At 58.0% G+C, this 27,137-nt stretch overlaps 1 protein-coding gene and 1 long non-coding RNA gene across 2 annotated transcripts; one reads left to right on the forward strand and one right to left on the reverse strand.

The window, feature by feature from the left end:
* The first annotated feature begins 5,309 nt into the window (after positions 1-5,309).
* On the forward strand, positions 5,310-23,002 carry LOC140411267 (uncharacterized). Its single transcript, XM_072500390.1, has 4 exons — positions 5,310-5,452; positions 11,449-11,519; positions 19,769-21,068; positions 22,994-23,002. Exons 3-4 carry the CDS (start codon positions 19,857-19,859, stop codon positions 23,000-23,002), a joined length of 1,221 nt encoding a protein of 406 aa, XP_072356491.1. The 5' UTR covers positions 5,310-5,452; positions 11,449-11,519; positions 19,769-19,856.
* A 2,593-nt stretch (positions 23,003-25,595) lies between these two features.
* LOC140411543 (uncharacterized) lies at positions 25,596-26,354 on the reverse strand. The gene is made up of 2 exons (XR_011940857.1): positions 26,150-26,354; positions 25,596-25,819 (listed from the first exon to the last, which is right to left on the reverse strand). It is a non-coding gene; the product is annotated as an uncharacterized lncRNA (long non-coding RNA).
* Between the last annotated feature and the right edge of the window lie 783 nt (positions 26,355-27,137).

Consider the following 27,137-nt stretch of genomic DNA (forward strand, 5'->3'; position numbering starts at 1 on the left):
GAATGCTGCGACGCATGGCCCCGTGATCGGGAATGCTGCGATGCATGGCCCAGTGATCGGGAATGCTGCGATGCATGGCCCCGTAATCGGGAATGCTGCGCTGCATGGCACTGTGATCGGGAATGCTGCGCTGCATGGCCCTGTGATCGGGAATGCTGCGACGCATGGCCCTGTGATCGGGAATGCTGCGATGCATGGCCCCGTGATCGGGAATGCTGCGATGCATGGCCCTGTGATCGGGAATGCTGCGATGCATGGCCCTGTGATCGGGAATGCTGCGGTGCATGGCCCTGTGATCGGGAATGCTGCGATGCATGGCCCTGTGATCGGGAATGCTGCGACGCATGGCCCTGTGATCGGGAATGCTGCGAGGCATGGCCCTGTGATCGGGAATGCTGCGATGCATGGCCCTGTGATCGGGAATGCTGCGCTGCATGGCCCTGCGATCGGGAATGCTGCGATGCATGGCCCCGTGATCGGGAATGCTGCGATCCATGGCCCTGTGATCGGGAATGCTGCGATGCATGGCCCCGTGATCGGGAATGCTGCGATGCATGGCCCCGTGATCGGGAATGCTGCGATGCATGGCCCAGTGATCGGGAATGCTGCGATGCATGGCCCTGCGATCGGGAATGCTGCGATGCATGGCCCTGTGATCGGGAATGCTGCGATCCATGGCCCTGTGATCGGGAATGCTGCGATGCATGGCCCTGCGATCGGGAATGCTGCGATGCATGGCCCTGTGATCGGGAATGCTGCGATTCATGGCCCTGTGATCGGGAATGCTGCGATCCATGGCCCTGTGATCGGGAATGCTGCGGTGCATGGCCCCATGATCGGGAATGCTGCGGTGCATGGCCCCGCGATCGGGAATGCTGCGCTGCATGGCCCTGTGATCGGGAATGCTGCGATGCATGGCCCCGCGATCGGGAATGCTGCGATGCATGGCCCCGCGATCGGGAATGCTGCGATGCATGGCCCTGTGATCGGGAATGCTGCGATGCATGGCCCCGCGATCGGGAATGCTGCGATGCATGGCCCCGCGATCGGGAATGCTGCGATGCATGGCCCTGTGATCGGGAATGCTGCGATGCATGGCCCTGCGATCGGGAATGCTGCGATGCATGGCCCTGTGATCGGGAATGCTGCGATGCATGGCCCCCGATCGGGAATGCTGCGATGCATGGCCCTGTGATCGGGAATGCTGCGATGCATGGCCCCATGATCGGGAATGCTGCGGTGCATGGCCCCGCGATCGGGAATGCTGCGCTGCATGGCCCTGTGATCGGGAATGCTGCGATGCATGGCCCCGCGATCGGGAATGCTGCGATGCATGGCCCCGCGATCGGGAATGCTGCGATGCATGGCCCTGTGATCGGGAATGCTGCGATGCATGGCCCCCGATCGGGAATGCTGCGATGCATGGCCCTGTGATCGGGAATGCTGCGATGCATGGCCCCATGATCGGGAATGCTGCGGTGCATGGCCCCGCGATCGGGAATGCTGCGCTGCATGGCCCTGTGATCGGGAATGCTGCGATGCATGGCCCCGCGATCGGGAATGCTGCGATGCATGGCCCCGCGATCGGGAATGCTGCGATGCATGGCCCCGCGATCGGGAATGCTGCGATGCATGGCCCCGCGATCGGGAATGCTGCGATGCATGGCCCCGTGATCGGGAATGCTGCGATGCATGGCCCCGCGATCGGGAATGCTGCGATGCATGGCCCTGCGATTGGAAATGCTGCGATGCATGGCCCCGCGATCGGGAATTCTGCGATGCATGGCCCTGTGATCGGGAATGCTGCGATGCATGGGCCTGTGACGGGAATGCTGCGATGCATGGGCCTGTGACGGGAATGCTGCGATCCATGGCCCCGTGATCGGGAATGCTGCGATGCATGGCCCCGTGATCGGGAATGCTGCGACCCATGGCCCCGCGATCGGGAATGCTGCGATGCATGGCCCCGTTATCGGGAATGCTGCGATGCATGGCCCCGCGATTGGAAATGCTGTGACCCATGGCCCCGCGATCGGGAATGCTGCGATGCATGGCCCCGCGATCGGGAATGCTGCGATGCATGGCCCCGCGATCGGGAATGCTGCGACCCATGGCCCTGCGATCGGGAATGCTGCGATGCATGGCCCCGTGATCGGGAATGCTGCGATGCATGGCCCCGCGATCGGGAATGCTGCGATGCATGGCCCTGCGATCGGGAATGCTGCGATGCATGGCCCTGTGATCGGGAATGCTGCGTTGCATGGCCCTGTGATTGGGAATGCTGCGATGCATGGCCCTGTGATCGGGAATGCTGCGATTCATGGCCCTGTGACGGGAATGCTGCGATGCATGGCCCTGTGATCGGGAATGCTGCGACGCATGGCCCTGCGATCGGGAATGGTGCGATGCATGGCCCTGTGATCGGGAATGCTGCGTTGCATGGCCCTGCGATCGGGAATGCTGCGATGCATGGCCCTGCGATAGGAAATGCTGCGACCCATGGCCCCGCGATCGGGAATGCTGCGATGCATGGCCCCGCGATCGGGAATGCTGCGATGCATGGCCCCGCGATCGGGAATGGTGCGATGCATGGCCCTGCGATTGGAAATGCTGCGACCCATGGCCCCGCGATCGGGAATGCTGCGATGCATGGCCCCGTGATCGGGAATGCTGCGATGCATGGCCCCGCGATCGGGAATGCTGCGATGCATGGCCCTGCGATCGGGAATGCTGCGATGCATGGCCCTGTGATCGGGAATGCTGCGTTGCATGGCCCTGTGATTGGTAATGCTGCGACGCATGGCCCCGTGATCGGGAATGCTGCGATGTATGGCCCTGCGATCGGGAATGCTGCGATGCATGGCCCTGTGATCGGGAATGCTGCGATTCATGGCCCTGTGACGGGAATGCTGCGATGCATGGCCCTGTGATCGGGAATGCTGCGACGCATGGCCCTGCGATCGGGAATGGTGCGATGCATGGCCCTGTGATCGGGAATGCTGCGTTGCATGGCCCTGCGATCGGGAATGCTGCGGTGCATGGCCCCGTGATCGGGAATGCTGCGATGCATGGCCCTGCGATCGGGAATGCTGCGATGCATGGCCCCGTGATCAGGACTGCTGCGATGCATGGCCCTGCGATCGGGAATGCTGCGATGCATGGCCCTGTGATCGGGAATGCTGCGGTGCATGGCCCTGCGATCGGGAATGCTGCGACGCATGGCCCTGTGATCGGGAATGCTGCGATGCATGGCCCTGAGATCGGGAATGCTGCGATGCATGGCCCTGTGATCGGGAATGCTGCGATGCATGGCCCTGTGATCGGGAATGCTGCGATGCATGGCCCTGTGATCGGGAATGCTGCGATGCATGGCCCTGTGATCGGGAATGCTGCGATGCATGGCCCTGTGATCGGGAATGCTGCGATGCATGGCCCTGTGATCGGGAATGCTGCGATGCATGGGCCTGTGACGGGAATGCTGCGATGCATGGCCCTGTGATCGTGAATGCTACGCTGCATGGCCCTGTGATCGGGAATGCTGCGATGCATGGCCCTGTGATCGGGAATGCTGCGATGCATGGCCCAGTGATCAGGAATGCTGCGATCCATGGCCCCGTGATCGGGAATGCTGCGATGCATGGCCCTGTGATCGGGAATGCTGCGATCCATGGCCCCGTGATCGGGAATGCTGCGATGCATGGCCCTGTGATCGGGAATGCTGCGATTCATGGCCCTGTGATCGGGAATGCTGCGATCCATGGCCCTGTGATCGGGAATGCTGCGGTGCATGGCCCTGCGATCGGGAATGCTGCGATGCATGGCCCTGTGATCGGGAATGCTGCGATGCATGGCCCCATGATCGGGAATGCTGCGGTGCATGGCCCCGCGATCGGGAATGCTGCGCTGCATGGCCCTGTGATCGGGAATGCTGCGATGCATGGCCCCGCGATCGGGAATGCTGCGATGCATGGCCCCGCGATCGGGAATGCTGCGGTGCATGGCCCCGTGATCGGGAATGCTGCGATGCATGGCCCTGTGATCGGGAATGCTGCGATGCATGGCCCCATGATCGGGAATGCTGCGGTGCATGGCCCCGCGATCGGGAATGCTGCGCTGCATGGCCCTGCGATCGGGAATGCTGCGGTGCATGGCCCCGTGATCGGGAATGCTGCAATGCATGGCCCTGCGATCGGGAATGCTGCGATGCATGGCCCCGTGATCGGGAATGCTGCGATGCATGGCCCTGCGATCGGGAATGCTGCGATGCATGGCCCTGTGATCGGGAATGCTGCGGTGCATGGCCCTGCGATCGGGAATGCTGCGACGCATGGCCCTGTGATCGGGAATGCTGCGATGCATGGCCCTGAGATCGGGAATGCTGCGATGCATGGCCCTGTGATCGAGAATGCTGCGATGCATGGCCCTGTGATCGGGAATGCTGCGATGCATGGCCCTGTGATCGGGAATGCTGCGATGCATGGGCCATTGACGGGAATGCTGCGATGCATGGCCCTGTGATCGTGAATGCTACGCTGCATGGCCCTGTGATCGGGAATGCTGCGATCCATGGCCTCATATACTGTAGGGATTCTACTAAAGGCCTGGCTCGCCATATGCCAGAACCGGAAAGCAGCCCCGCTTGATCGCTCCCCTTCCACAAACATTCACTCCCCCCCCCCCCCCCCCGACGCACAGTGTCAGCCGTGTGTCCCATCTACAAGATGCCCTGCAGCAACTCACCGAGGTTCCTCAGGCAGCACCTTCCAAACCCACGACCACCTCCATCGAGAAGGACAAGAGCAGCAGATACCTGGGAACCCCCCCCCCCCACCTGGAGGCTCCCCTCCGAGTCACTCCCCACCCCGACTGGGAAATATATCGGCCGTTCCTTCACTGTCGCCGGGGCAACAGCCTGGAACTCCCACCTTAACAGCACAGTGGGTGTACCTACACCTCGGGGACTGCAGCGGTTCAAGAAAGCAGCTCACCCCCACCTTGTGAAGGGCAACTAGATATGGGTAATAAATGTCTCCTCCGTGACAGAGATTTTTTGCAGGCTGTATTTGGTGTGGGTATATTGTAGAATGTTCTCATGTTGCTGTTGCTGTGAGCAGAGTGAATCTCGATGAATTACCCCGAGACATTCTGCCCGCTTGTCCTCTGCTGCTCACACTCGCCCTGCAGTGAATCGAAGGTGAATGAATCAGACATCAGGGGATTTGCTGAATAAACAGTGTGCAAGTGTTTTGTTTTGCTGACTCCCTGTCTTTCAGGGTCTTTGTCCTGGGGCGAGGGGGGTTTGGGGATGGGCAGGATCGCTGTGACTGATAATACTTTCTGCTGACTGCTCAGCTGACCCGGAGTGGAGCAGGGGTCAGCAAAACTGCTATAAATACAGCACGAGTTCACAGGAGGGACGTTGCTGTGATAACTCATCTCAACCCCATCCACGGTAAGTGGTGACCAATGTGGCGAGGGGGTTGGGAATGATTCCTGCCCAGCGGGAAGGGGGGAGCACTGGTTGGGATTGACCGCAGCGAAGGAGGCCAAGTGGAGGAGGGTGGAACTACGCAGCGAGACCAGGAGAGATCCAGGGCCAGCCCCAGAGTCAAGGCCCAGGTTGCCTCTGTCCCAGAGCAGGGAAAAACCAAGCAAAGGCCGCACTGTGCCTCAGAGCAGAAAGGAGCCAGGCTCACGGAGCAGGGAATTTCCGAGCTCCCTCTATCCCAGAATGGGGAAGGCCCAGGCTCCCTGTTCCCCTGACCAGGAAAGGCCCAGGCTCCCTGTTCCCCTGACCAGGAAAGGCCCAGGCTCCCTGTTCCCCTGACCAGGAAAGGCCCAGGCTCCCTGTTCCCCTGACCAGGAAAGGCCCAGGCTCCCTGTTCCCCTGACCAGGAAAGGCCCAGGCTCCCTGTTCCCCTGACCAGGAAAGGCCCAGGCTCCCTGTTCCCCTGACCAGGAAAGGCCCAGGCTCCCTGTGCCTCTGGCCAGTAAAGGCCCAGACTCCCTGGTCCCCTGGTCAGGAAAGGCCCAGGCTCCCTGTGCCTCTGACCAGGATAGGCCCAGACTCCCTGTGCCTCTGACCAGGAAAGGCCCAGACTCCCTGTGTCTCTGACCAGGAAAGGCCCAGACTCCCTGGTCCCCTGGTCAGGAAAGGCCCAGGCTCCCTCTACCCCAGAATGGGGAAGGCCCAGTTTCCCTGTGCCTCTGACCAGGAAAGGCCCAGGCTCCCTGTGCCTCTGGCCAGTAAAGGCCCAGACGCCCTGTGCCTCTGACCAGGAAAGGCCCAGGCTCCCTGTGCCTCTGACCTGGAAAGGCCCAGACTCCCTGTGTCTCTGACCAGGAAAGGCCCAGGCTCCCTGTGTCTCTGACCAGGAAAGGCCCAGGCTCCCTGTGTCTCTGACCAGGAAAGGCCCAGGCTCCCTGTGTCTCTGACCAGTAAAGGCCCAGGCTCCCTGTTCCCCTGACCAGGAAAGGCCCAGGCTCCCTGTTCCCCTGACCAGGAAAGGCCCAGGCTTCCTGTGTCCTGGAGCAGGAAAGGCCCAGGCTCCCGGTGCCTCTGACCAGGAAAGGCCCAGGCTCCCTGTGTCCTAGAGCAGGAAAGGCCCAGGTTCAAGCTCAGGCCCAGGCCCTGGTTCCCTGGACTACAGAGCAGGCAAGTCCCAGATCCAGACTCAGGCTCCCAGTATCCCAACGAAAGAAAGATCCGTGTCTAATTTCCCTGTTTTCCTGAGAAGGAGAGGCCCAGGCACAATTTCCATCATGAAGCAGGAATGGCCGAGGCTCTATCCGAGGCTTCTTTTGTCCCTGAGCTGGAAAGGCCCAGTTCCGGGCCATTGATCCCAGAGTCCCACAGCAGGAATGGCACAGAGCCAGACCCAGGCTCTGCGTGTAACAATGCAGAGAGGGCCCAGTGTCCCCGTCTCCCAGAGCAGGAAAGGCCCAGGCTCCCTCTGTCCCAGAATGGGGAAGGCCCAGGCTCCCTCTGTCCCAAAATGGGGAAGGCCCAGGCTTCCTCTGTCCCAGAGCAGGAAAGGCCCAGGCTCCCTGTGTCCCAGAGCAGGAAAGGCCCAGGCTCCCTGTGTCCCAGAGCAGGAAAGGCCCAGGCTCCCTGTGTCCCAGAGCAGGAAAGGCCCAGGCTCCCTGTGTCCCAGAGCAGGAAAGGCCCAGGCTCCCTGTGTCTCAGAGCAGAAAAGGCCCAGAGCAGGAAAGGCCCAGGCTCCCTGTGTCCCTGACCAGGAAAGGCCCAGGCTCCCTCTGTCCCTGACCAGGAAAGGCCCAGGCTCCCTGTGTCCCAGAGCAGGAAAGGCCCAGGCTCCCTCAGTCCCAGAGCAGGAAAGGTCCAGGCTCCGTGTCCCAGAGCAGGAAAGGCCCATGCTCCCTGTGTCCCAGAGCAGGAAAGGCCCAGGCTCCCTCTGTCCCAGAGCAGGAAAGGCCCAGGCTCCCTGTGTCACAGAGCAGGAAAGGCCCAGGCTCCCTGTGCCCCAGAGCAGGAAAGGCCCAGGCTCCCTGTGTCCCAGAGCAGGAAAGGCCCAGGCTCCCTGTGTCCCAGAGCAGGAAAGGCCCAGGCTCCCTGTGTCCCAGAGCCGGAAAGGCCCAGGCTCCCTGTGTCCCAGAGCAGGAAAGGCCCAGGCTCCCTGTGTCCCAGAGCAGGAAAGGCCCATATCTTGGCCCTGTGCACAGTGTTCGTAGAATTTACAGCGCAGGAGGAGGCCATTCAGCCCATTGAGTCTGCACCGGCTCTTGGGAATGCACCCTACCTAAGCCCCACACCTCCACCCTATCCCCGCATCCCTGTAACCCAGTGACCCCACCTGACCATTTGTTGGACACTAAGGGCCAATCCACCTATCCTGCACGTCTTTGGACTGTGGGAGGAAACCGGAGCACCCGGAGGAAACCCACGCAGACACGGGGAGGACGTGCAGACTCCGCACAGACAGTGACCCAAGCCAGAATCAAATCTGGGACCCCCGAGCTGTGAAGCAACAGTTTCCAAGATCAAAAAGTTTTTAATCAGTTGGGAAATTGAGGGAAAGGAGAGAAGACCTGGAAGTGGGTGTAGTGAGTGTTCGATCGGCCATGTTCTTATTCAATGGTCTCAATGGGGCAAATGGCCTCCACCTGTTCCTATTTCATATCGTTTGGTGTTCTCAGGCTCCCTGTGCCTCACAGCGGGAAAGGCCCAGGATCCCTGTGCCTCACAGCAGGATAGGCCCAGGCTCCCTGTGTCACACAGCGGGAAAGGCCCTAGCTCCCTGTGTCTCAGAGCGGGAAAGGCCCTGGCTCCCTGTGTCTCAGAGCGGGAAAGGCCCAAGCTCCCTGTGTCTCACAGCGGGAAAGGCCCAGGCTCCCTGTGCCTCACAGCGGGAAAGGCCCAGGCTCCCTTTGTCTCACAGCGGGAAAGGCCCAGGCTCCCTGTGTCTCACAGCGGGAAAGGCCCAGGCTCCCTGTGTCTCATAGCGGGAAGGCCCAGGCTCCCTGTGTCTCACAGCGGGAAAGGCCCAGGCTACCTGTGTCTCACAGCGGGAAAGGCCCAGGCTCCCTGTGTCTCATAGCGGGAAGGCCCAGGCTCCCTGTGTCTCACAGCGGGAAAGGCCCAGGCTCCCCGAGTCTCACAGCCAGAAAGGCCCTGGCTCCCTGTGTATCACAGCGGGAAAGGCCCAGGCTCCCTGTGTCTCAGAGCGGGAAAGGCCCAGGCTCCCCGAGTCTCACAGCCAGAAAGGCCCAGGCTCCCTGTGTCTCACAGCGGGAAAGGCCCAGGCTCCCTGTGTATCACAGCGGGAAAGGCCCAGGCTCCCTGTGTCTCACAGCGGGAAAGGCCCAGGCTCCCCGAGTCTCACAGCCAGAAAGGCCCTGGCTCCCTGTGTATCACAGCGGGAAAGGCCCAGGCTCCCTGTGTCTCACAGCGGGAAAGGCCCAGGCTCCCTGTGTCTCACAGCAGGAAAGGCCCAGGCTCCCTGTGTCTCAGAGCGGGAAAGGCCCAGGCTCCCCGAGTCTCACAGCCAGAAAGGCCCAGGCTCCCTGTGTCTCAGAGCGGGAAAGGCCCAGGCTCCCTGTGTATCACAGCGGGAAAGGCCCAGGCTCCCTGTGTCTCACAGCGGGAAAGGCCCAGGCTCCCCGAGTCTCACAGCCAGAAAGGCACTGGCTCCCTGTGTATCACAGCGGGAAAGGCCCAGGCTCCCTGTGTCTCACAGCGGGAAAGGCCCAGGCTCCCTGTGTCTCACAGCAGGAAAGGCCCAGGCTCCCTGTGTCTCAGAGCAGGAAAGGCCTAGGCTCCCTGTGTCCCAGAGCAGGAAAGGCCCATATCTTGGCCCTGTGCACAGTGTTCGTAGAATTTACAGTGCAGAAGGAGGCCATTCAGCCCATCGAGTCTGCACCGGCTCTTGGAAATGCACCCTACCTAAGCCCCACACCTCCACCCTATCCCCGCATCCCAGTAACCCTGTAACCCAGTGACCCCACCTGACCATTTGTTGGACACTAAGGGCCAATCCACCTAACCTGCACGTCTTTGGACTGTGGGAGGAAACCGGAGCACCCGGAGGAAACCCACGCAGACACGGGGAGAACGTGCAGACTCCGCACAGACCGTGACCCAAGCCGGAATCGAACCTGGGACCCCCGAGCTGTGAAGCAACAGTGCTAACCACTGTGCTGCCACGCTGCCCTTCCGTGTTGGTCGCCTTATTTCAGGAAAGATGTTTTATCAGTGGAGGCCGTAGAGAGGAGGTTTACACGGATGATCCCGGGTTTAGAAGGGCCTGCACACCTTGAAGTTCAGAAGGATGAGAGGTGACAAGATTCTGAGGGGGTGAGAGAGGGTCAATGTTGGGAGGTTGCCTCCCCGGAGAGGTTAGCACCAGAGGCCAGAGCCTCGGATCGATGGCGAGCTCATTGCTGATGAATTTGAGGAAGAGTTTCCAAGATCAAAAAGTTTTTAATCAGTTGGGAAATTGAGGGAAAGGAGAGAAGACCTGGAAGTGGGTGTAGTGAGTGTTCGATCGGCCATGTTCTTATTCAATGGTCTCAATGGGGCAAATGGCCTCCACCTGTTCCTATTTCATATCGTTTGGTGTTCTCAGGCTCCCTGTGCCTCACAGCGGGAAAGGCTCAGGCTCCCTGTGTCTCACAGCAGGAAAGGCCCTGGCTCCCTGGGCGTCATTCTCCGCCGGCGGGAGTCTCCGTTTTGCCGGCGCCCGGGGTTTTCCCGACGACGTGGGGCAGCCCCACAATGGGAAACCCCATTGACTGGCCGGTGTTACGGAGACTCCCGCTGGCTGGTCGGGGCAGAAATGTGGCGGGGCGGGTAGGAGAATTTCACCCCCTGTGTCTCACAGCGGGAAAGGCCCAGGCTCCCTGTGTCTCACAGCAGGAAAGGCCCAGGCTCCCTGTGTCTCACAGCAGGAAAGGCCCAGGCTCCCTGTGTCTCACAGCGGGAAAGGCCCAGGCTCCCTGTGTCTCACAGCAGGAAAGGCCCAGGCTCCCTGTGTCTCACAGCAGGAAAGGCCCAGGCTCCCTGTGTCTCACAGCAGGAAAGGCCCAGGCTCCCTGTGTCTCAGAGCGGGAAAGGCCCAGGCTCCCTGTGTCTCACAGCAGGAAAGGCCCAGGCTCCCTGTGTCTCACAGCGGGTCAGGCCCAGGCTCCCTGTGTCTCACAGCAGGAAAGGGCCAAGTTCCCTGTGTCTCACAGCGGGAAAGGCCCAGGCTCCCTGTGTCTCACAGCGGGAAAGGCCCAGGCTCCCTGTGTCTCACAGCGGGAAAGGCCCAGGCTCCCTGTGTCTCACAGCAGGAAAGGCCCAGGCTCCCTGTGTCTCACAGCGGGAAAGGCCCAGGCTCCCTGTGTCTCACAGCGGGAAAGGCCCAGGCTCCCTGTGTCTCACAGCGGGAAAGGCCCAGGCTCCCTGTGTCTCAGAGCGGGAAAGGCCCAGGATCCCTGTGTCTCAGAGCGGGAAAGGCCCAGGCTCCCTGTGTCTCACAGCAGAAAGGCCCAGGCTCCCTGTGTCTCACAGCGGGAAAGGCCCAGGCTCCCTGTGTCTCACAGCGGGAAAGGCCCAGGCTCCCTGTGTCTCACAGCGGGAAAGGCCCAGGCTCCCCGAGTCTCACAGCAGAAAGGCCCAGGCTCCTGCAGAACAGGAAAGGTTTGGCCTCATCAATGAGCAAGAAAAACTACAATGCTCGTATCTGCTGGAGAGAGAAGAACTTTCTCTGCTGGAAAGTGGCTGCTGGTCTCTGCTGGAGAGAGGGTGCTGGTATCTGCTGGAGAGGGGGGGTGCTGATTTCTACTGGAGAGAGGCTGCTGGTCTCTGCTCGTCTCTGCTGGAGTGAGGGTGCTGGTCTCTGCTGGAGAGAGGCTGCTGGGATGGAAGAATTGCTTCCTGGAGAGAGGCTGCTGGGATGGAAGAATTGCTTCCTAATCCACTGAAATCCTGTTTTATTTAATCTTCAGATTACTTCCGGCTGAACAAAATGCAGAGAGGCAACATTCCCCTGAAGCAGGGGCACCCCGGATTCTGGAAGGTCAGGCCATTCTTCCCTGGAACAGGAGGGGGCCCTGCTCAGCCATTCCCTCTCCCTCTCCGTCCCTCTCGCCTGCTCTCGCTCACTCCCTACTTCCATCCCTCTGCTTTCACACTCTGCCTATTCTCCTCTTGCTAATTTCCCATCTTTGCAACTCTCTTTCCTCCCTCCCTCTCTCTCTCCGTTAACCCCCCTCTCCCTCCCTCTCTCTCTCCGTTACCCCCTCTCCCTCTCTCTCTCCGTTATCCCCTCTCCCTCCCTCACTCTCCGTTAACTCACTCTCTCTCTCCGTTAACCCAATCTCCCTCCCTCTCTCTCTCCGTTAACCCACTCTCCCTCCCTCTCTTTCTCCGTTAACCCACTCTCGTTCCCTCTCTCTCTCTGTTACCCCCTCTCCCTGCCTCTCTCTCTCCGTTAACCCACTCTCCCGCCCTCTCTCTCTCCATCACCCCACTCTACCTCCCGCTCTGTCTCCGTTATCCCCTCTCCCTCCCTCTCTCTCTCCGTTAACCCACTCTCCCTCCCTCTCTCTCTCCGTTAACCCACTCCCCCTCCCTCTCTCTCTCCGTCATCCCCTCTCCCTCCCTCTCTCTCTCTGTTACCCCACTCTCCCTCCCTCTCTCTCTCTGTTACCCCACTCTCCCTCCCTCTCTCTCCGTTAACCCACTCTCCCTCCCTCTCTTTCTCCGTTATCCCCTCTCCCTCCCTCTCTCTCCATTACCCCACTCTCCCTCCCTCTCTCTCTCCGTTAACCCACTCTCCCTCCCTGTCTCTCTCCATTACCCACTCTCCCTCCATCTCTGTCTCCGTTATCCCCTCTCCCTCCCTCTCTCTCCGTTAACCCACTCTCCCTCCCTCTCTTTCTCCGTTAACCCACTCTCCCTCCCTCTCTCTCTCCATCACCCCACTCTCCCTCCCTCTCTGTCTCCGTTATCCCCTCTCCCTCCCTCTCTCTCTCCGTTAACCCACTCCCTCCTCTCTCTCTCCGTTAACCCACTCTCCCTCCCTCACTCTCTCCGTCATCCCCTCTCCCTCCCTCTCTCTCTCCGTTAACCCACTCTCCCTCCCTCTCTCTCTCCGTTATCCCATCTCCCTCCCTCTCTCCCTCCATTACCCCACTCTCCCTCCCTCTCTCTCTCCGTTAACACACTCTCCCTCCCTCTCTCTCTCCATTACCCACTCTCCCTCCATCTCTGTCTCCGTTATCCCCTCTCCCTCCCTCTCTCTCCGTTAACCCACTCTCCCTCCCTCTCTCTCTCCGTTAACCCACTCTCCCTCCCTCTCTCTCTCCGTCATCCCCTCTCCCTCCCCCTCTCTCTCCGTTAACTCACTCTCCCTCCCTCTCTCTCCGTTAACCCCCTCTCCCTCCCTCTCTCTCTCCGTTATCCCCTCTCCCTCCCTCTCTCTCTACGTTAACCGTTAACCCCTCTCCCTCCCTCTCTCTCTCCGTTATCCCCTCTCCCTCCCTCTCTCTCCGTTAACCCACTCTCCCTCCCTCTCTCTCTCCGTCATCCCCTCTCCCTCCCCCTCTCTCTCCGTTAACTCACTCTCACTCCCTCTCTCTCTGTTAACCCACTCTCCCTCCCTCTCTCTCTCCGTTATCCCCTCTCCCTCCCTCTCTCTCTCCGTTAACCGTTAACCCCTCTCCCTCCCTCTCTCTCCGTTAAACCAATCTCCCTCCCTCTCTCTCCGTTATCCCCTCTCCCTCTCTCTATCCGTTATCCCCTCTCCCTCCCTCTCTCTCTCCGTTAACCCACTCTCCCTCCATCTCTCTCTCTGTTACCCCACTCTCCCTCCCTCTCTCTCTCCGTTATCCCCTCTCCCTCCCTCTCTCTCTCCCTTAACCCACTCTTCCTCCCTCTCTCTCTCCGTTAACCCCTCTCCCTCCCCCTCTCTCCCCGTTAACCCCTCTCCCTCCCTCTCTCTCTCCATTAACCCACTCTCCCTCCCTCTCTCTCTCTGTTACCCCACTCTCCCTCCCTCTCTCTCTCCATTAACGCACTCTCCCTCCCTCTCTCTCTCTGCTACCCCACTCTACCTCCCTCTCTCTCTGTTACCCCACTCTCCCTCCCTCTCTCTCCGTTAACCCCTCTCCCTCCCTCTCTCTCTCCATTAACCCACTCTCCCTCCCTCTCTCTCTCTGTTACCCCACTCTCCCTCCCTCCCTCTCTCTCTGTCTGTTACCCCACTCTCCCTCCCTCTCTCTCTCTGTTACCCCACTCTCCCTTCCTCTCTCTCTGTTACCCCACTCTCCCTCCCTCTCTCTCTCCGTTAACCCCTCTCCCTCCCTCTCTCCCTCCCGCTCTCTCTCTGTTACCCCACTCTCCCTCCCTCTCTCTCTCTCTTACCCCACTCTCTCTCCCTCTCTCTCTCTGTTACCCCACTCTCCCTCCCTCTCTCTCCGTTAACCCACTCTCCCTCCCTCTCTCTCTCTGTTACCCCACTCTCCCTCCCTTTCTCTCCGTTAACCCACTCTCCCTCCCTCTCTCTCTCCGTTAACCCACTCTCCCTCCCTCACTCTCTCCGTCATCCCCTCTCCCTCCCTCTCTCTCTCTGTTACCCCACTCTCCCTCCCTCTCTCTCCGTTAACCCACTCTCCCTCCCTCTCTCTCTCCGTTATCCCATCTCCCTCCCTCTCTCCCTCCATTACCCCACTCTCTCTCCCTCTCCCTCTCCGTTAACCCACTCTCCCTCCCTCTCTCTCTCCATTACCCACTCTCCCTCCATCTCTGTCTCCGTTATCCCCTCTCCCTCCCTCTCTCTCCGTTAACCCACTCTCCCTCCCTCTCTCTCTCCGTTAACCCACTCTCCCTCCCTCTCTCTCCGTTAACCCCTCTCCCTCCCTCTCTCTCTCCATTAACACTCTCTCCCTCCCTCTCTCTCTCTGTTACCCCACTCTCCCTCCCTCTCTCTCTCTGTTGCCCCACTCTCCCTCCCTCTCTCTCTCTGTTACCCCACTCTCCCTCCCTCTCTCTCCGTTAACCCACTCTCCCTCCCTCTCTCTCTCTGTTACCCCACTCTCCCTCCCTCTCTCTCTCCGTTAACCCCTCTCCCTCCCTCTCTCTCTCCATTAACACACTCTCCCTCCCTCTCTCTCTCCATTAACCCACTCTCCCTCCCTCTCTCTCTCTGTTACCCCACTCTCCCTCCCTCGCTCTCTCTGTTGCCCCACTCTCCCTCCCTCTCTCTCTCTGTTACCCCACTCTCCCTCCCTCTCTCTCCGTTAACCCACTCTCCCTCCCTCTCTCTCTCTGTTACCCCACTCTCCCTCCCTCTCTCTCTCCGTTAACCCACTCTTTCTCCCTCTCTCTCTCCGTTACCCCACTCACCCTCCCTCTCTGTCTCCGTTAACCCTCTCTCCCTCCCTCTCTCTCTCCGTTAACCCACTCTCCCTCCCTCCCTCTCTCCGTTAACCCACTCTCCCTCCCTCTCTCTCTCCATTAACGCACTCTCCCTCCCTCTCTCTCTCCATTACCCCACTCTCCCTCCCTCTCTCTCTCCGTTAACCGTTAACACCTCTCCCTCCCTCTCTCTCTCCGTTATCCCCTCTCCCTCCCTCTCTCTCTCTGTTACCCCACTCTCCCTCCTTCTCTCTCTCTCTCCGTTTACCCACTCTCCCTCCCTCTCTCTCCGTTAAACCACTCTCCCTCCTTCTCTCTCTCCGTTATCCCCTCTCCCTCCCTCTCTCTCTCCGTTATCCCCTCTCCCTCCCTCTCTCTCTCTCTGTTACCCCACTCTCCCTCCCTCTCTCTCTCCGTTAAACCACTCTCCCTCCCTCTCTCTCCGTTAAACCACTCTCCCTCCTTCTCTCTCTCCGTTATCCCCTCTCCCTCCCTCTCTCTCTCCGTTATCCCCTCTCCCTCCCTCTCTCTCTCCGTTAACCCACTCTCCCTCCCTCTCTCTCTCTGTTACCACACTCTCCCTCCCTCTCTCTCTCCGTTATCCCCTCTCCCTCCCTCTCTCTCTCCGTTAACCCACTCTCCCTCCCTCTCTCTCTCCGTTAACCCCTCTCCCTCCCTCTCTCTCTCCATTAACCCACTCTCCCTCCCTCTCTCTCTCTGTTACCCCACTCTCCCTCCCTCTCTCTCTCCATTAACCCACTCTCCCTCCCTCTCTCTCTCTGTTACCCGACTCTCCCTCCCTCTCTCTCCGTTAACCCACTCTCCCTCCCTCTCTCTCTCTGTTACCCGACTCTCCCTCCCTCTCTCTCCGTTAACTCACTCTCCCTCCCTCTCTCTCCGTTAACTCACCCTCCCTCTCTCTCCGTTAACTCACTATCCCTCCCTCTCTCTCTCCGTTAACCCACTCTCCCTCCCTCTCTCTCTCCGTTAACCCACTCTCCCTCCCTCTCTCTCTCCATGAACCCACTCTCCCTCCCTCTCTCTCTCTTTCCGTTAACCCACTCTCCCTCCCTCTCTCTCTCTGTTACTCCACTCTCCCTCCTTCTCTATCTCTGTTAACCCACTCTCCCTCCCTCTCTCTCTCCGTTAACCCACTCTCCCTCCCTCTCTCTCTCCATGAACCCACTCTCCCTCCCTCTCTCTCTCTCTCTCTCTCCGTTAACCCACTCTCCCTCCCTCTCTCTCTCTGTTACCCCACTCTCCCTCCCTCTCTATCTCTGTTACCCCACTCTCCCTCCCTCTCTCTCTCTGTTACCCCACTCTCCCTCCCTCTCTCTCTCTGTTAACCCACTCTCCCTCCCTCTCTCTCTCTCCGTTAACCCACTCTCCCTCCCTCTCTCTCTCCGTTATCCCCTCTCCCTCCCTCTCTCTCTGTTACCCCACTCTCCCTCCCTCTCTCTCTGTTAACTCACTCTCCCTCCCTCTCTCTCCGTTAACTCACTCTCCCTCCCTCTCTCTCCGTTAACCCACTCTCCCTCCCTCTCTCTCTCCGTTAACCCACTCTTCCTCCCTCTCTCTCTCCATTAACCCACTCTCCCTCCCTCTCTCTCTCTCTCTCCATTAACCCACTCTCCCTCCCTCTCTCTGTTACCCCACTCTCCCTCCCTCTCTCTCTCTGTTAACCCACTCTCCCTCCCCCTCTCTCTCTCCGTTAACCCACTCTCCCTCCCTCTCTCTCTCTGTTACCCCACTCTCCCTCCCTCTCTCTCTCCATTAACCCACTCTCCCTCCCTCTCTCTCTCTGTTACCCCACTCTCCCTCCCTCTCTCTCTCCCTTATCCCCTCTCCCTCCCTCTCTCTCTCTGTTACCCCACTCTCCCTCCCTCTCTCTCTCTGTTACCCCACTCTCCCTCTCTCTCTCTCTCCATGAACCCACTCTCCCTCCCTCTCTCTCTCTGTTACCCCACTCTCCCTCCCTCTCTCTCTCCATGAACCCACTCTCCCTCCCTCTCTCTCTCCGTTAACCAACTCTCCCTCCCTTTCTCTCTCCATTAACCCACTCTCCCTCCCTCTCTCTCTCCGTTAACCCACTCTCCCTGCCTCTCTCTCTCCGTTAACCCACTCTCCCTCCCTCTCTCTCTCCGTTAACCCCTCTCCCTCCCTCTCTCTCTCTGTTACCCCACTCTCCCTCCCTCTCTCTCTCCGTTAACCCACTCTCCCTCCCTCTCTCTCTCCGTTAACCCACTCTCCCTCCCTCTCTCTCTCCATTAACCCACTCTTCCTCCCTCTCTCTCTCCATTATCCCACTCTCCCTCCCTCTCTCTCTCCGTTAACCCACTCTCCGTCCCTCTCTCCTTCTGTTACCCCACTCTCCCTCCCTCTCTCTCTCCGTTAACCCACTCTACCTCCCTCTCTCTCTCCATTAACGCACTCTCCCTCCCTCTCTCTGTTTCCCCACTCTCCCTCCCTCTCTCTCTCCGTTAACCCACTCTTCCTCCCTCTCTCTCTCCATTATCCCACTCTCCCTCCCTCTCTCTCTCCGTTAACCCACTCTCCGTCCCTCTCTCCTTCTGTTACCCCACTCTCCCTCCCTCTCTCTCTCCGTTAACCCACTCTACCTCCCTCTCTCTCTCTATTAACGCACTCTCCCTCCCTCTCTCTGTTTCCCCACTCTCCCTCCCTCTCTCTCTCCGTTAACCCACTCTCCCTCCCTCTCTCTCTCTGTTACCCCACTCTCCCTCCCTCTCTCTCCGTTAACCCACTCTCCCTCCCTCTCTCTCTCTCCATTAACCCCTCTCCCTCCCTCTCTCTCTCCATGAACCCACTTTCCCTCCCTCTCTCTCTCCGTTAACCCACTCTCCCTCCCTCTCTCTCTCCGTTAACCCCTCTCCCTCCCTCTCTCTCTCAGTTAACCCACTCTACCTCCCTCTCTCTCCATTAACCCACTCTCCCTCCCTCTCTCTCTCTGCTACCCCACTCTCCCTCCCTCTCTCTCTCCATGAACCCACTTTCCCTCCCTCTCTCTCTCCGTTAACCCACTCTCCCTCCCTCTCTCTCTCCGTTAACCCCTCTCCCTCCCTCTCTCTCTCAGTTAACCCACTCTACCTCCCTCTCTCTCCATTAACCCACTCTCCCTCCCTCTCTCTCTCTGCTACCCCACTCTCCCTCCCTCTCTCTCTCCATTAACCCACTCTCCCTCCCTCTCTCTGTTACCCCACTCTCCCTCCCTCTCTGTCTCCGTTATCCCCTCTCCCTCCCTCTCTCTCTCCATTAACCCACTCTCCCTCCCTCTCTCTCTCTGTTACCCCACTCTCCCTCCCTCTCTCTCTCCATTAACCCCTCTCCCTCCCTCTCTCTCTCCGTTAACATAAGAACTAGGAGCAGGAGTCGGCCACCTGGCCCCTCGAGCCTGCTCCACCATTCAATGAGATCATGGCTGATCTTTTGTGGACTCAGCTCCACTTTCCGGCCCGAACACCATAACCCTTAATCCCTTTATTCTTCAAAAAACTATCTATCTTTATCTTAAAAACATTTAATGAAGGAGCCTCTACTGCTTCACTGGTCAAGGAATTCCATAGATTCACAACCCTTTGGGTGAAGAAGTTCCTCCTAAACTCAGTTCTAAATCTACTTCCCCTTATTTTGAGGCTATGCCCCCTAGTTCTGCTTTCCCCGACCAGTGGAAACAACCTGCCCGCATCTATCCTATCTATTCCCTTCATAATTTTATATGTTTCTATAAGATCCCCCCTCATCCTTCTAAATTCCAACAAGTACAGTCCCAGTCTACTCAACCTCTCCTCGTAATCCAACCCCTTCAGCTCTGGGATTAACCTAGTGAATCTCCTCTGCACACCCTCCAGCGCCAGTACTTCCTTTCTCAAGTAAGGAGACCAAAACTGAACACAATACTCCAGGTGTGGCCTCACTAACACCTTATACAATTGCAGCATAACCTCCCTAGTCTTAAACTCCATCCCTCTAGCAATGAAAGACAAAATTCCATTTGCCGCCTTAATCACCTGCTGCACCTGTAAACCAACTTTTTGCGACTCATGCACTAGCACACCCAGGGCCCTCTGCACAGCAGCATGTTTTAATATTTTATCATTTAAATAATAATCCCTTTTGCTGTTATTCCTACCAAAATGGATAACCTCACATTTGTCAACATTGTATTCCGTCTGCCAGATCCTAGCCCATTCACTTAGCCTGTCCAAATCCCTCTGCAGACTTCCAGTATCCTCTGCACTTTTTGCTTTACCACTTATCTTAGTGTCGTCTGCAAACTTGGACACATTGCCCTTGGTCCCCAACTCCAAATCATCTATGTAAATTGTGAACAGTTGTGGGCCCAACACTGATCCCTGAGGGACACCACTAGCTACTGATTGCCAACCAGAGAAACACCCATTAATCCCCACTCTTTGCTTTCTATTAATTAACCAATCCTCTATCCATGCTACTACTTTACCCTTAATGCCATGCATCTTTATCTTATGCAACAACCTTTTGTGTGGCACCTTGTCAAAGGCTTTCTGGAAAATCCAGATACACCACATTCATTGGCTCCCCCTTATCTACCGCACTGTTAATGTCCTCAAAAAATTCCACTAAATTAGTTAGGCACGACCTGCCCTTTATGAACCCATGCTGCGTCTGCCCAATGGGACAATTTCCATCCAGATGCCTCGCTATTTCTTCCTTGATGATAGATAACCCCTCTCCCTCCCTCTTTCTCTCCGTTAACCCCTCTCCCTCCCTCTCTCTCTCCGTTACCCCGCTCTCCCTCCTTCTCTCTCCATTAACCCGCTCTCTCTCTGGATAATTTCTCAGTCCCTCGCTCTCGTTCTCTCTGTGACTCTTTCTGAATCTGCTCGATCCAATCTCTGCCTCTTTTCACAGATAGTTGTGTGGGAGCGGGAGAATTTCCAGGGTCGCCGACAGGAATTTACCTGTGAATGTTCCAGCATCACTCAGTGTGGCTTTGATAATGTCCGATCCGTCCGCGTGGAAAGTGGGGCGTAAGTTACTGTCCCTGTGTCTCACACTCACACCCGTACTCACACCCGTACTCACACTCATACCCGTACTTACACTCACACCCGTACTCCCGTACTCACACCCGTACTCACACTCATACCCGTACTTACACTCACACCCGTACTCCCGTACTCACACCCGTACTCACACCCTCATACCCGTACTCACACCCACACACACACACTCACACCCACACACACTCACACTCACACACTCACACCCGTACTCACACACACACATTCACACACACGCACTCACACACTCACACTCACACCCACATGCCCGTACTCACACTCACACCCGTACTCACACACACATTCACACACTCACACACTCACACTCACACCCGTACTCTCACACACACCCGTACTCACACTCACACACTCACATTCACACTCACACACTCACACTCACACACACACTCACACTCACACACTCACAATCACACCCGTACTCACACTCACACCCGTACTCTCACACACGCACAGACACACTCACACTCACAATCACACCCATACTCACACACACCCGTACTCTCACACACGCACAAACACACTCACACTCACACACACATGCCCGTACTCACACTCACACCCGTACTCACACTCACACCCGTACTCACACTCACACCCGTACTCACACCCACACACACTCACACTCACACACTCACACCCGTACTCTCACACACACACACACACACACACTCACACACTCACACACTCACACTCACACACACACTCACACTCACACTCACGCCCGTACTCACACTCACACCCGTACTCACACTCACACCCGTACTCACACTCACACCCGTACTCACACCCACACACACTCACACTCACACACTCACACCCGTACTCTCACACACACACACACACACACACTCACACACTCACACACTCACACTCACACACACACTCACACTCACACTCACGCCCGTACTCACACTCACACCCGTACTCACACTCACACCCGTACTCACACACACACCCGTACTCACACACACACACACTCACACACTCACACTCACACACACACACACACTCACGCACTCACACACACACACTCACACACACACTCACACACACTCACACACACACACTCACACACTCACACTCACACTCACACACTCACACACATGCCCGTGCTCACACTCACGCCCGTACTCACACTCACACCCGTACTCACACTCACACCCGTACTCACACTCACACCCGTACTCACACTCACACCCGTACTCACACACTCACACACTCACACACACACACACACTCACACACTCACACACACACCCGTACTCACACACACACACACACACACACACACACTCACACTCACACACACGCCTGTACTCACACTCACACCCGGACTCACACTCACACATTCATATACACTCACATCCATGCTCACACACACATCAATGTACACACTCACACTCACATTCACACACCCAAACACACACACACATCCATACTCTCACTGTCACGAACACAAACACACACGTACATCTGTGCTCAAACTCACATCCTTATAGACACACAGCCCCTCCCCTGACACACACACTCGTAACCACACACGCATGCTCACACACATGATCAAACTCTCTCACATCCACCTCACATCCCCATCCACACCCTCGCCACAGACACAAACTCTCACATCGTTTCAGAAAAGGGTATAATTCTGTGGCAATCCTTGCCTGGCCCTGCCTCCTCCACACTCAGATCATAGACTCATAGAACCCTACAGTGCAGAAGGAGGCCATTCGGCCCATCGAGTCTGCACCAATCCTCTGAGAGAGTGCCCTACGCAGGCCCACTCCCCATCCCCAGTGTCTCACCAAGAGGTTGGACACCAAGGCCAATTTAGCATGGCCAACCCACCTAACCTCCACGTCTTTGGACTGTGGGAGGAAACCGGAGCACCCGGAGGAAACCCACGCAGACACGGGGAGGACGTGCAGACTCCGCACAGACAGTGACCCAAGCCGGGAATCGAACCTGGGACCCTGGCAGTGAGAGGCAGCAGTGCTAACCCCCGTGCTGCCCCGGGTCCCTGGCACTGTGAGGCAGCAGTGCTAACCCCCGTGCTGCCCCGGGTCCCTGGCACTGTGAGGCAGCAGTGCTAACCCCCGTGCTGCCCCGGGTCCCTGGCACTGTGAGGCAGCAGTGCTAATCCCCGTGCTGCCCCGGGTCCCTGGCACTGAGAGGCAGCAGTGCTAACCCCCGTGCTGCCCCGGGTCCCTGGCACTGTGAGGCAGCAGTGCTAATCCCCGTGCTCGCCCGGGTGCCTGGCACTGTGAGGCAGCAGTGCTAATCCCCGTGCTGCCCCGGGTCCCTGGCACTGTGAGGCAGCAGTGCTAATCCCCGTGCTGGCCTGGGTCCCTGGCACTGTGAGGCAGCAGTGCTAACCCCCGTGCTGCCCCGGGTCCCTGGCACTGTGAGGCAGCAGTGCTAACCCCCGTGCTGGCCTGGGTCCCTGGCACTGTGAGGCAGCAGTGCTAACCCCCGTGCTGCCCCGGGTCCCTGGCACTGTGAGGCAGCAGTGCTAATCCCCGTGCTGGCCCGGGTCCCTGGCACTGTGAGGCAGCAGTGCTAATCCCCCTGCTGCCCCGGGTCCCTGGCACTGTGAGGCAGCAGTGCTAACCCCCGTGCTGGCCTGGGTCCCTGGCACTGTGAGGCAGCAGTGCTAACCCCCGTGCTGCCCCGGGTCCCTGGCACTGTGAGGCAGCAGTGCTAATCCCCCTGCTGGCCCGGGTCCCTGGCGCTGTGAGGCAGCAGTGCTAATCCCCGTGCTGGCCCGGGTCCCTGTCGGGGTTCACGGCTGGCTCATGATGCAGAGCGAGGCCAGCAGCGAGGGTTCAATCCCCGTATCGGCTGTGTTATTGATGAAGGCCCCGCCTTCCCAACCTCGCCCCTCGCCTGAGGTGACCCTCGGGTTACACCACCACCAGTCAGCTCCCCCCCCCTCAAAGGGGGAAGGAGCAGCCGATGGTCTTCTGGGAATATGGAGACTTTACCAGTCAGGAGCGAGGTACAAAAAGGAGACGGGAAAACAGAGAAATTATAACCACTGGATTATTATCAGAGCCAGTAATTATCTGTAAATTAGCACAGGGAAACTCAGACCCGAGAAATGAGCGTGTGGCTAAAATTCTGGCGTGGAAATATCTTCTTGGATTGCCATTGGAGACCGTCCAGGGAAGGGTCACGGGGTCAATCCCGGGTAGGGAGGGGTTTTCTCATGAGGAGAGGGTGAGTAGGCCGGGCCGGTCCTCATTGGGAGTTTAGAAGAATGAGAGGCGGCCTTATTGAGACATTCCGGATTCTCCGGGGGTTTGACAGGGTCGATGCTGAGAGGATGTTTCCCCGTGTGGGAGAGTCTGGTAGCAGAGGACAGAATCTCAGAGTGAGGGGAGATTCTGAGAGGATGTTTCCCCGTGTGGGAGAGTCTGGGAGCAGAGGACAGAATCTCAGAGTGAGGGGAGATTCTGAGAGGATGTTTCCCCGTGTGGGAGAGTCTGGGAGCACAGGGCAGAATCTCAGAGTGAGGGGAGATTCTGAGAGGATGTTTCCCCGTGTGGGAGAGTCTGGGAGCAGAGGACAGAATCTCAGAGTGAGGGGAGATTCTGAGAGGATGTTTCCCCGTGTGGGAGAGTCTGGGCCCAGAGGACAGAATCTCAGAGTGAGGGGAGATTCTGAGAGGATGTTTCCCCGTGTGGGAGAGTCTGGGCCCAGAGGGCAGAATCTCAGAGTGAGGGGAGATTCTGAGAGGATGATTCCCCGTGTGGGAGAGTCTGGGCCCAGAGGGCAGAATCTCAGAGTGAGGGGTGATTCTGAGAGGATGTTTCCCCGAGTGGGAGAGTCTGGGCCCAGAGGACAGAATCTCAGAGTGAGGGGAGATTCTGAGAGGATATTTCCCCGTGTGGGACAGTCTGGGAGCAGAGGGCAGAATCTCAGTGTGAGGGGAGATTCTCAGAGGATGTTTCCCCGTGTGGGAGAGTCTGGGCCCAGAGGACAGAATCTCAGAGTGAGGGGAGATTCTGAGAGGATGTTTCCCCGTGTGGGAGAGTCTGGGCCCATAGGGCAGAATCTCAGTGAGGGAAGATTCTGAGAGGATGTTTCCCCATGTGGGAGAGTCTGGGCCCAGAGGGCAGAATCTCAGAGTGAGGGGAGATTCTGAGAGGATGTTTCCCCGTGTGGGAGAGTCTGGGCCCAGAGGGCAGAATCTCAGAGTGAGGGGAGATTCTGAGAGGATGTTTCCCCGTGTGGGAGAGTCTGGGAGCAGAGGACAGAATCTCAGAGTGAGGGGAGATTCTGAGAGGATGTTTCCCCGTGTGGGAGAGTCTGGGCCCAGAGGACAGAATCTCAGAGTGAGGGGAGATTCTGAGAGGATGTTTCCCCGTGTGGGAGAGTCTGGGCCCAGAGGGCAGAATCTCAGAGTGAGGGGAGATTCTGAGAGGATGTTTCCCCGTGTGGGAGCGTCTGGGCCCAGAGGGCAGAATCTCAGAGTGAGGGGAGATTCTGAGAGGATGTTTCCCCGTGTGGGAGAGTCTGGGCCCAGAGGGCAGAATCTCAGAGTGAGGGGTGATTCTGAGAGGATGTTTCCCCGTGTGGGAGAGTCTGGGTGTTATTACAGGAAATAAAGGGAGGTGGTGACAGGAAGCGATAAATCACAAATCTAGCAGCGAATGAGCAGTGATCAGAGGCGATATAGGGAATGATCATGTCCCATAGTGTCCAAAGATGTACAGGTTAGGTGGATTGGCCGTGTTAAATTGTCCCATAGTGTCCAAAGATGTACAGGTTAGGTGGATTGGCCGTGTTAAATTGTCCCTTAGTGTCCAAAGATGTGCAGGTTAGGTGGATTGGTCGTGTTAAATCGTCCCCTAGTGTCCAAAGATGTACAGGTCGGGTGGATTGGCCGTGTTAAATTGTCCCTTAGTGTCCAAAGATGTACAGGTTAGGTGGATTGGCCGTGTTAAATTCTCTCTTAGTGTCCAAAGATGTACAGGTTCGGTGGATTGGCCGTGTTAAATTGTCCCTTACTGTCCAAAGATGTACAGGTTAGGTGGATTGGCCGTGTTAAATTGTCCCTTAGTGTCCAAAGATGTGCAGGTTAGGTGGATTGGCCGTGTTAAATTGTCCCTTAGTGTCCAAAGATGTGCAGGTTAGGTGGATCGGCCGTGTTAAATTGTCCCTTAGTGTCCAAAGATGTACAGGTTAGGTGGATTGGCCGTGTTAAATTGTCCGTTAGTGTCCAAAGATGTACAGGTTAGGTGGATTGGCCGTGTTAAATTGTCCCTTCGTGTCCAAAGATGTACAGGTTAGGTGGATTGGCCGTGTTAAATTGTCCCTTCGTGTCCAAAGATGTACAGGTTAGGTGGATTGGCCGTGTTAAATTGTCCCTTAGGGTTGTCCATTTTAGGTAATGGGGTTAGGGTGGGGGGAATGGTTCTGGGTGGGGGGCCCCTTGTGCACTGCAAGGATTCGATGAGACGTTGTCGAGTGTTGTCTAAACCGTTGTGGGCGGCTGCAGTCCGTGCGGGGAGGCAAATGGGCCGTGCGTGCCCGGTCTGGTCTCTGTGTGACCCCAGACGCCCCCAAGGCGGGTCACCGCCCCCGACGGGAATGTGCGGTCAAGCGGCTCGGTCCAAGGTCGTGTCTGTGGAACAAACAACTGGAGACGCTTTTGATAAGAAAACTCCTTTACTGAGAGTTGAGGGTAAAAGCAGCAGATTGACCTGCTGACTCGGAGCAGGACCGTCAGTGCATAATCCTGCGGATGGATTGGATTTGAGGAGTCTGACTGTGGGAGCCCCATTGCTTCCAGTGTTTAAACTCTCCGCTGTGACGATCATATTCCATGATGTACTGGTACCCACGGTAACCGGGGTATTGGTAACACACCCACCTGGAGGGGAAATCAGAAATCACAATTATTTCAGGACCAACGGTCACCTTTCACCCCCGCCCCCGAATCGTTCAAACACTGACCTCTCACCCTCTGGTTCTGGGTGGGTCAGTGGGGACAGGGATGGACCTTTAACCCTCTGGGCTGTGCCTGGGGTCGTGTATTGACCTTTAACCCGCTGGGCTGTGCCTGGGGTCACACACTGACCCCTCAGCCTGTGGGCGGTGCGGGTCACTGATATTTCGGAGACGTGACTGATTTTGCGCCTCGGGGCCGCGGGTGGAGTGAGGCTGTTGCCAGATCAGCCTATCAGGACCATGCCGTACTTACGCTCCATTCTTGACGAACATGGAGCCCACGTAGTTGTTACTCCAGCCCATGGCCTGCAGAGAGGGATAGTCTTCGCACAAGTCCGCGTGCCGCCCCATGAGGTTCTCACGCTCGTAGATTTCCATCTGAGAATCGGAGTGGTTCTGTCAACAAAGAGGGAAACCCTTCAGCGACCGAGCAACAAACAGGAGGAGGTCGCTTACCCCTCTGGCCCTCTGACCATCGGACCCTCTGACCATCGGACCCTCTGACCATCGGACCCTCTGACCATCGGACCCTCTGACCATCGGACCCTCTGACCATCGGACCCTCTGACCATCGGACCATCGGACCCTCTGACCCTCTGACCCTCTGACCATCGGACCCTCTGGCCCTCTGGCCCTCTGGCCCTCTGGCCCTCTGGCCCTCTGGCCCTCTGGCCCTCTGGCCCTCTGGCCCTCTGACCATCGGACCCTCTGACCCTCTGGCCCTCTGGCCCTCTGGCCCTCTGGCCCTCTGGCCCTCTGGCCCTCTGGCCCTCTGGCCCTCTGGCCCTCTGGCCCTCTGGCCCTCTGACCCTCTGACCCTCTTACCCTCTGACTCTCTGACCCTCTGACCATCTGGCCCTCTGACCCTCTGACCATCAGGCCCTCTAACCCTCTGACTCGCTGCGTCAGTCCACAGGGTCAGGGCCCATCTCAGAGAAACTACAATCGACATCCCAACTCCCCCCCTCGATCACCTCCCAACCCCCTCTCCATCCCGGATCCCCCCCCGATCACCCCCCACCCCCCCCCTCTCTCCATCCCGGATCCCCCCCCCGATCACCTCCCACCCCCCTCTCTAAATCCCGGCACCCCCTCAATCACTACCCGCCCCCCCCTCTCCATCCCGACTCCCCCCCGATCACCTCCCACCCCCCCTCTCTCCATCCCGACTCCCCCCCAATCACCTCCCACCCCCCCTCTCTCCATCCCGACTCACCCCAATCACCTCCCACCCCCCCCCT

Source organism: Scyliorhinus torazame, chromosome 4, assembly GCF_047496885.1.
Source record: "Scyliorhinus torazame isolate Kashiwa2021f chromosome 4, sScyTor2.1, whole genome shotgun sequence".
NCBI classification, from domain to species: Eukaryota; Metazoa; Chordata; class Chondrichthyes; order Carcharhiniformes; family Scyliorhinidae; genus Scyliorhinus; species Scyliorhinus torazame.

Excerpts from the sequence above, each read along its gene's own strand:
- LOC140411267 (XM_072500390.1), top strand. The coding sequence starts at position 19,857 with ATGTCCGATCCGTCCGCGTGGAAAGTGGGGCGTAAGTTACTGTCCCTG.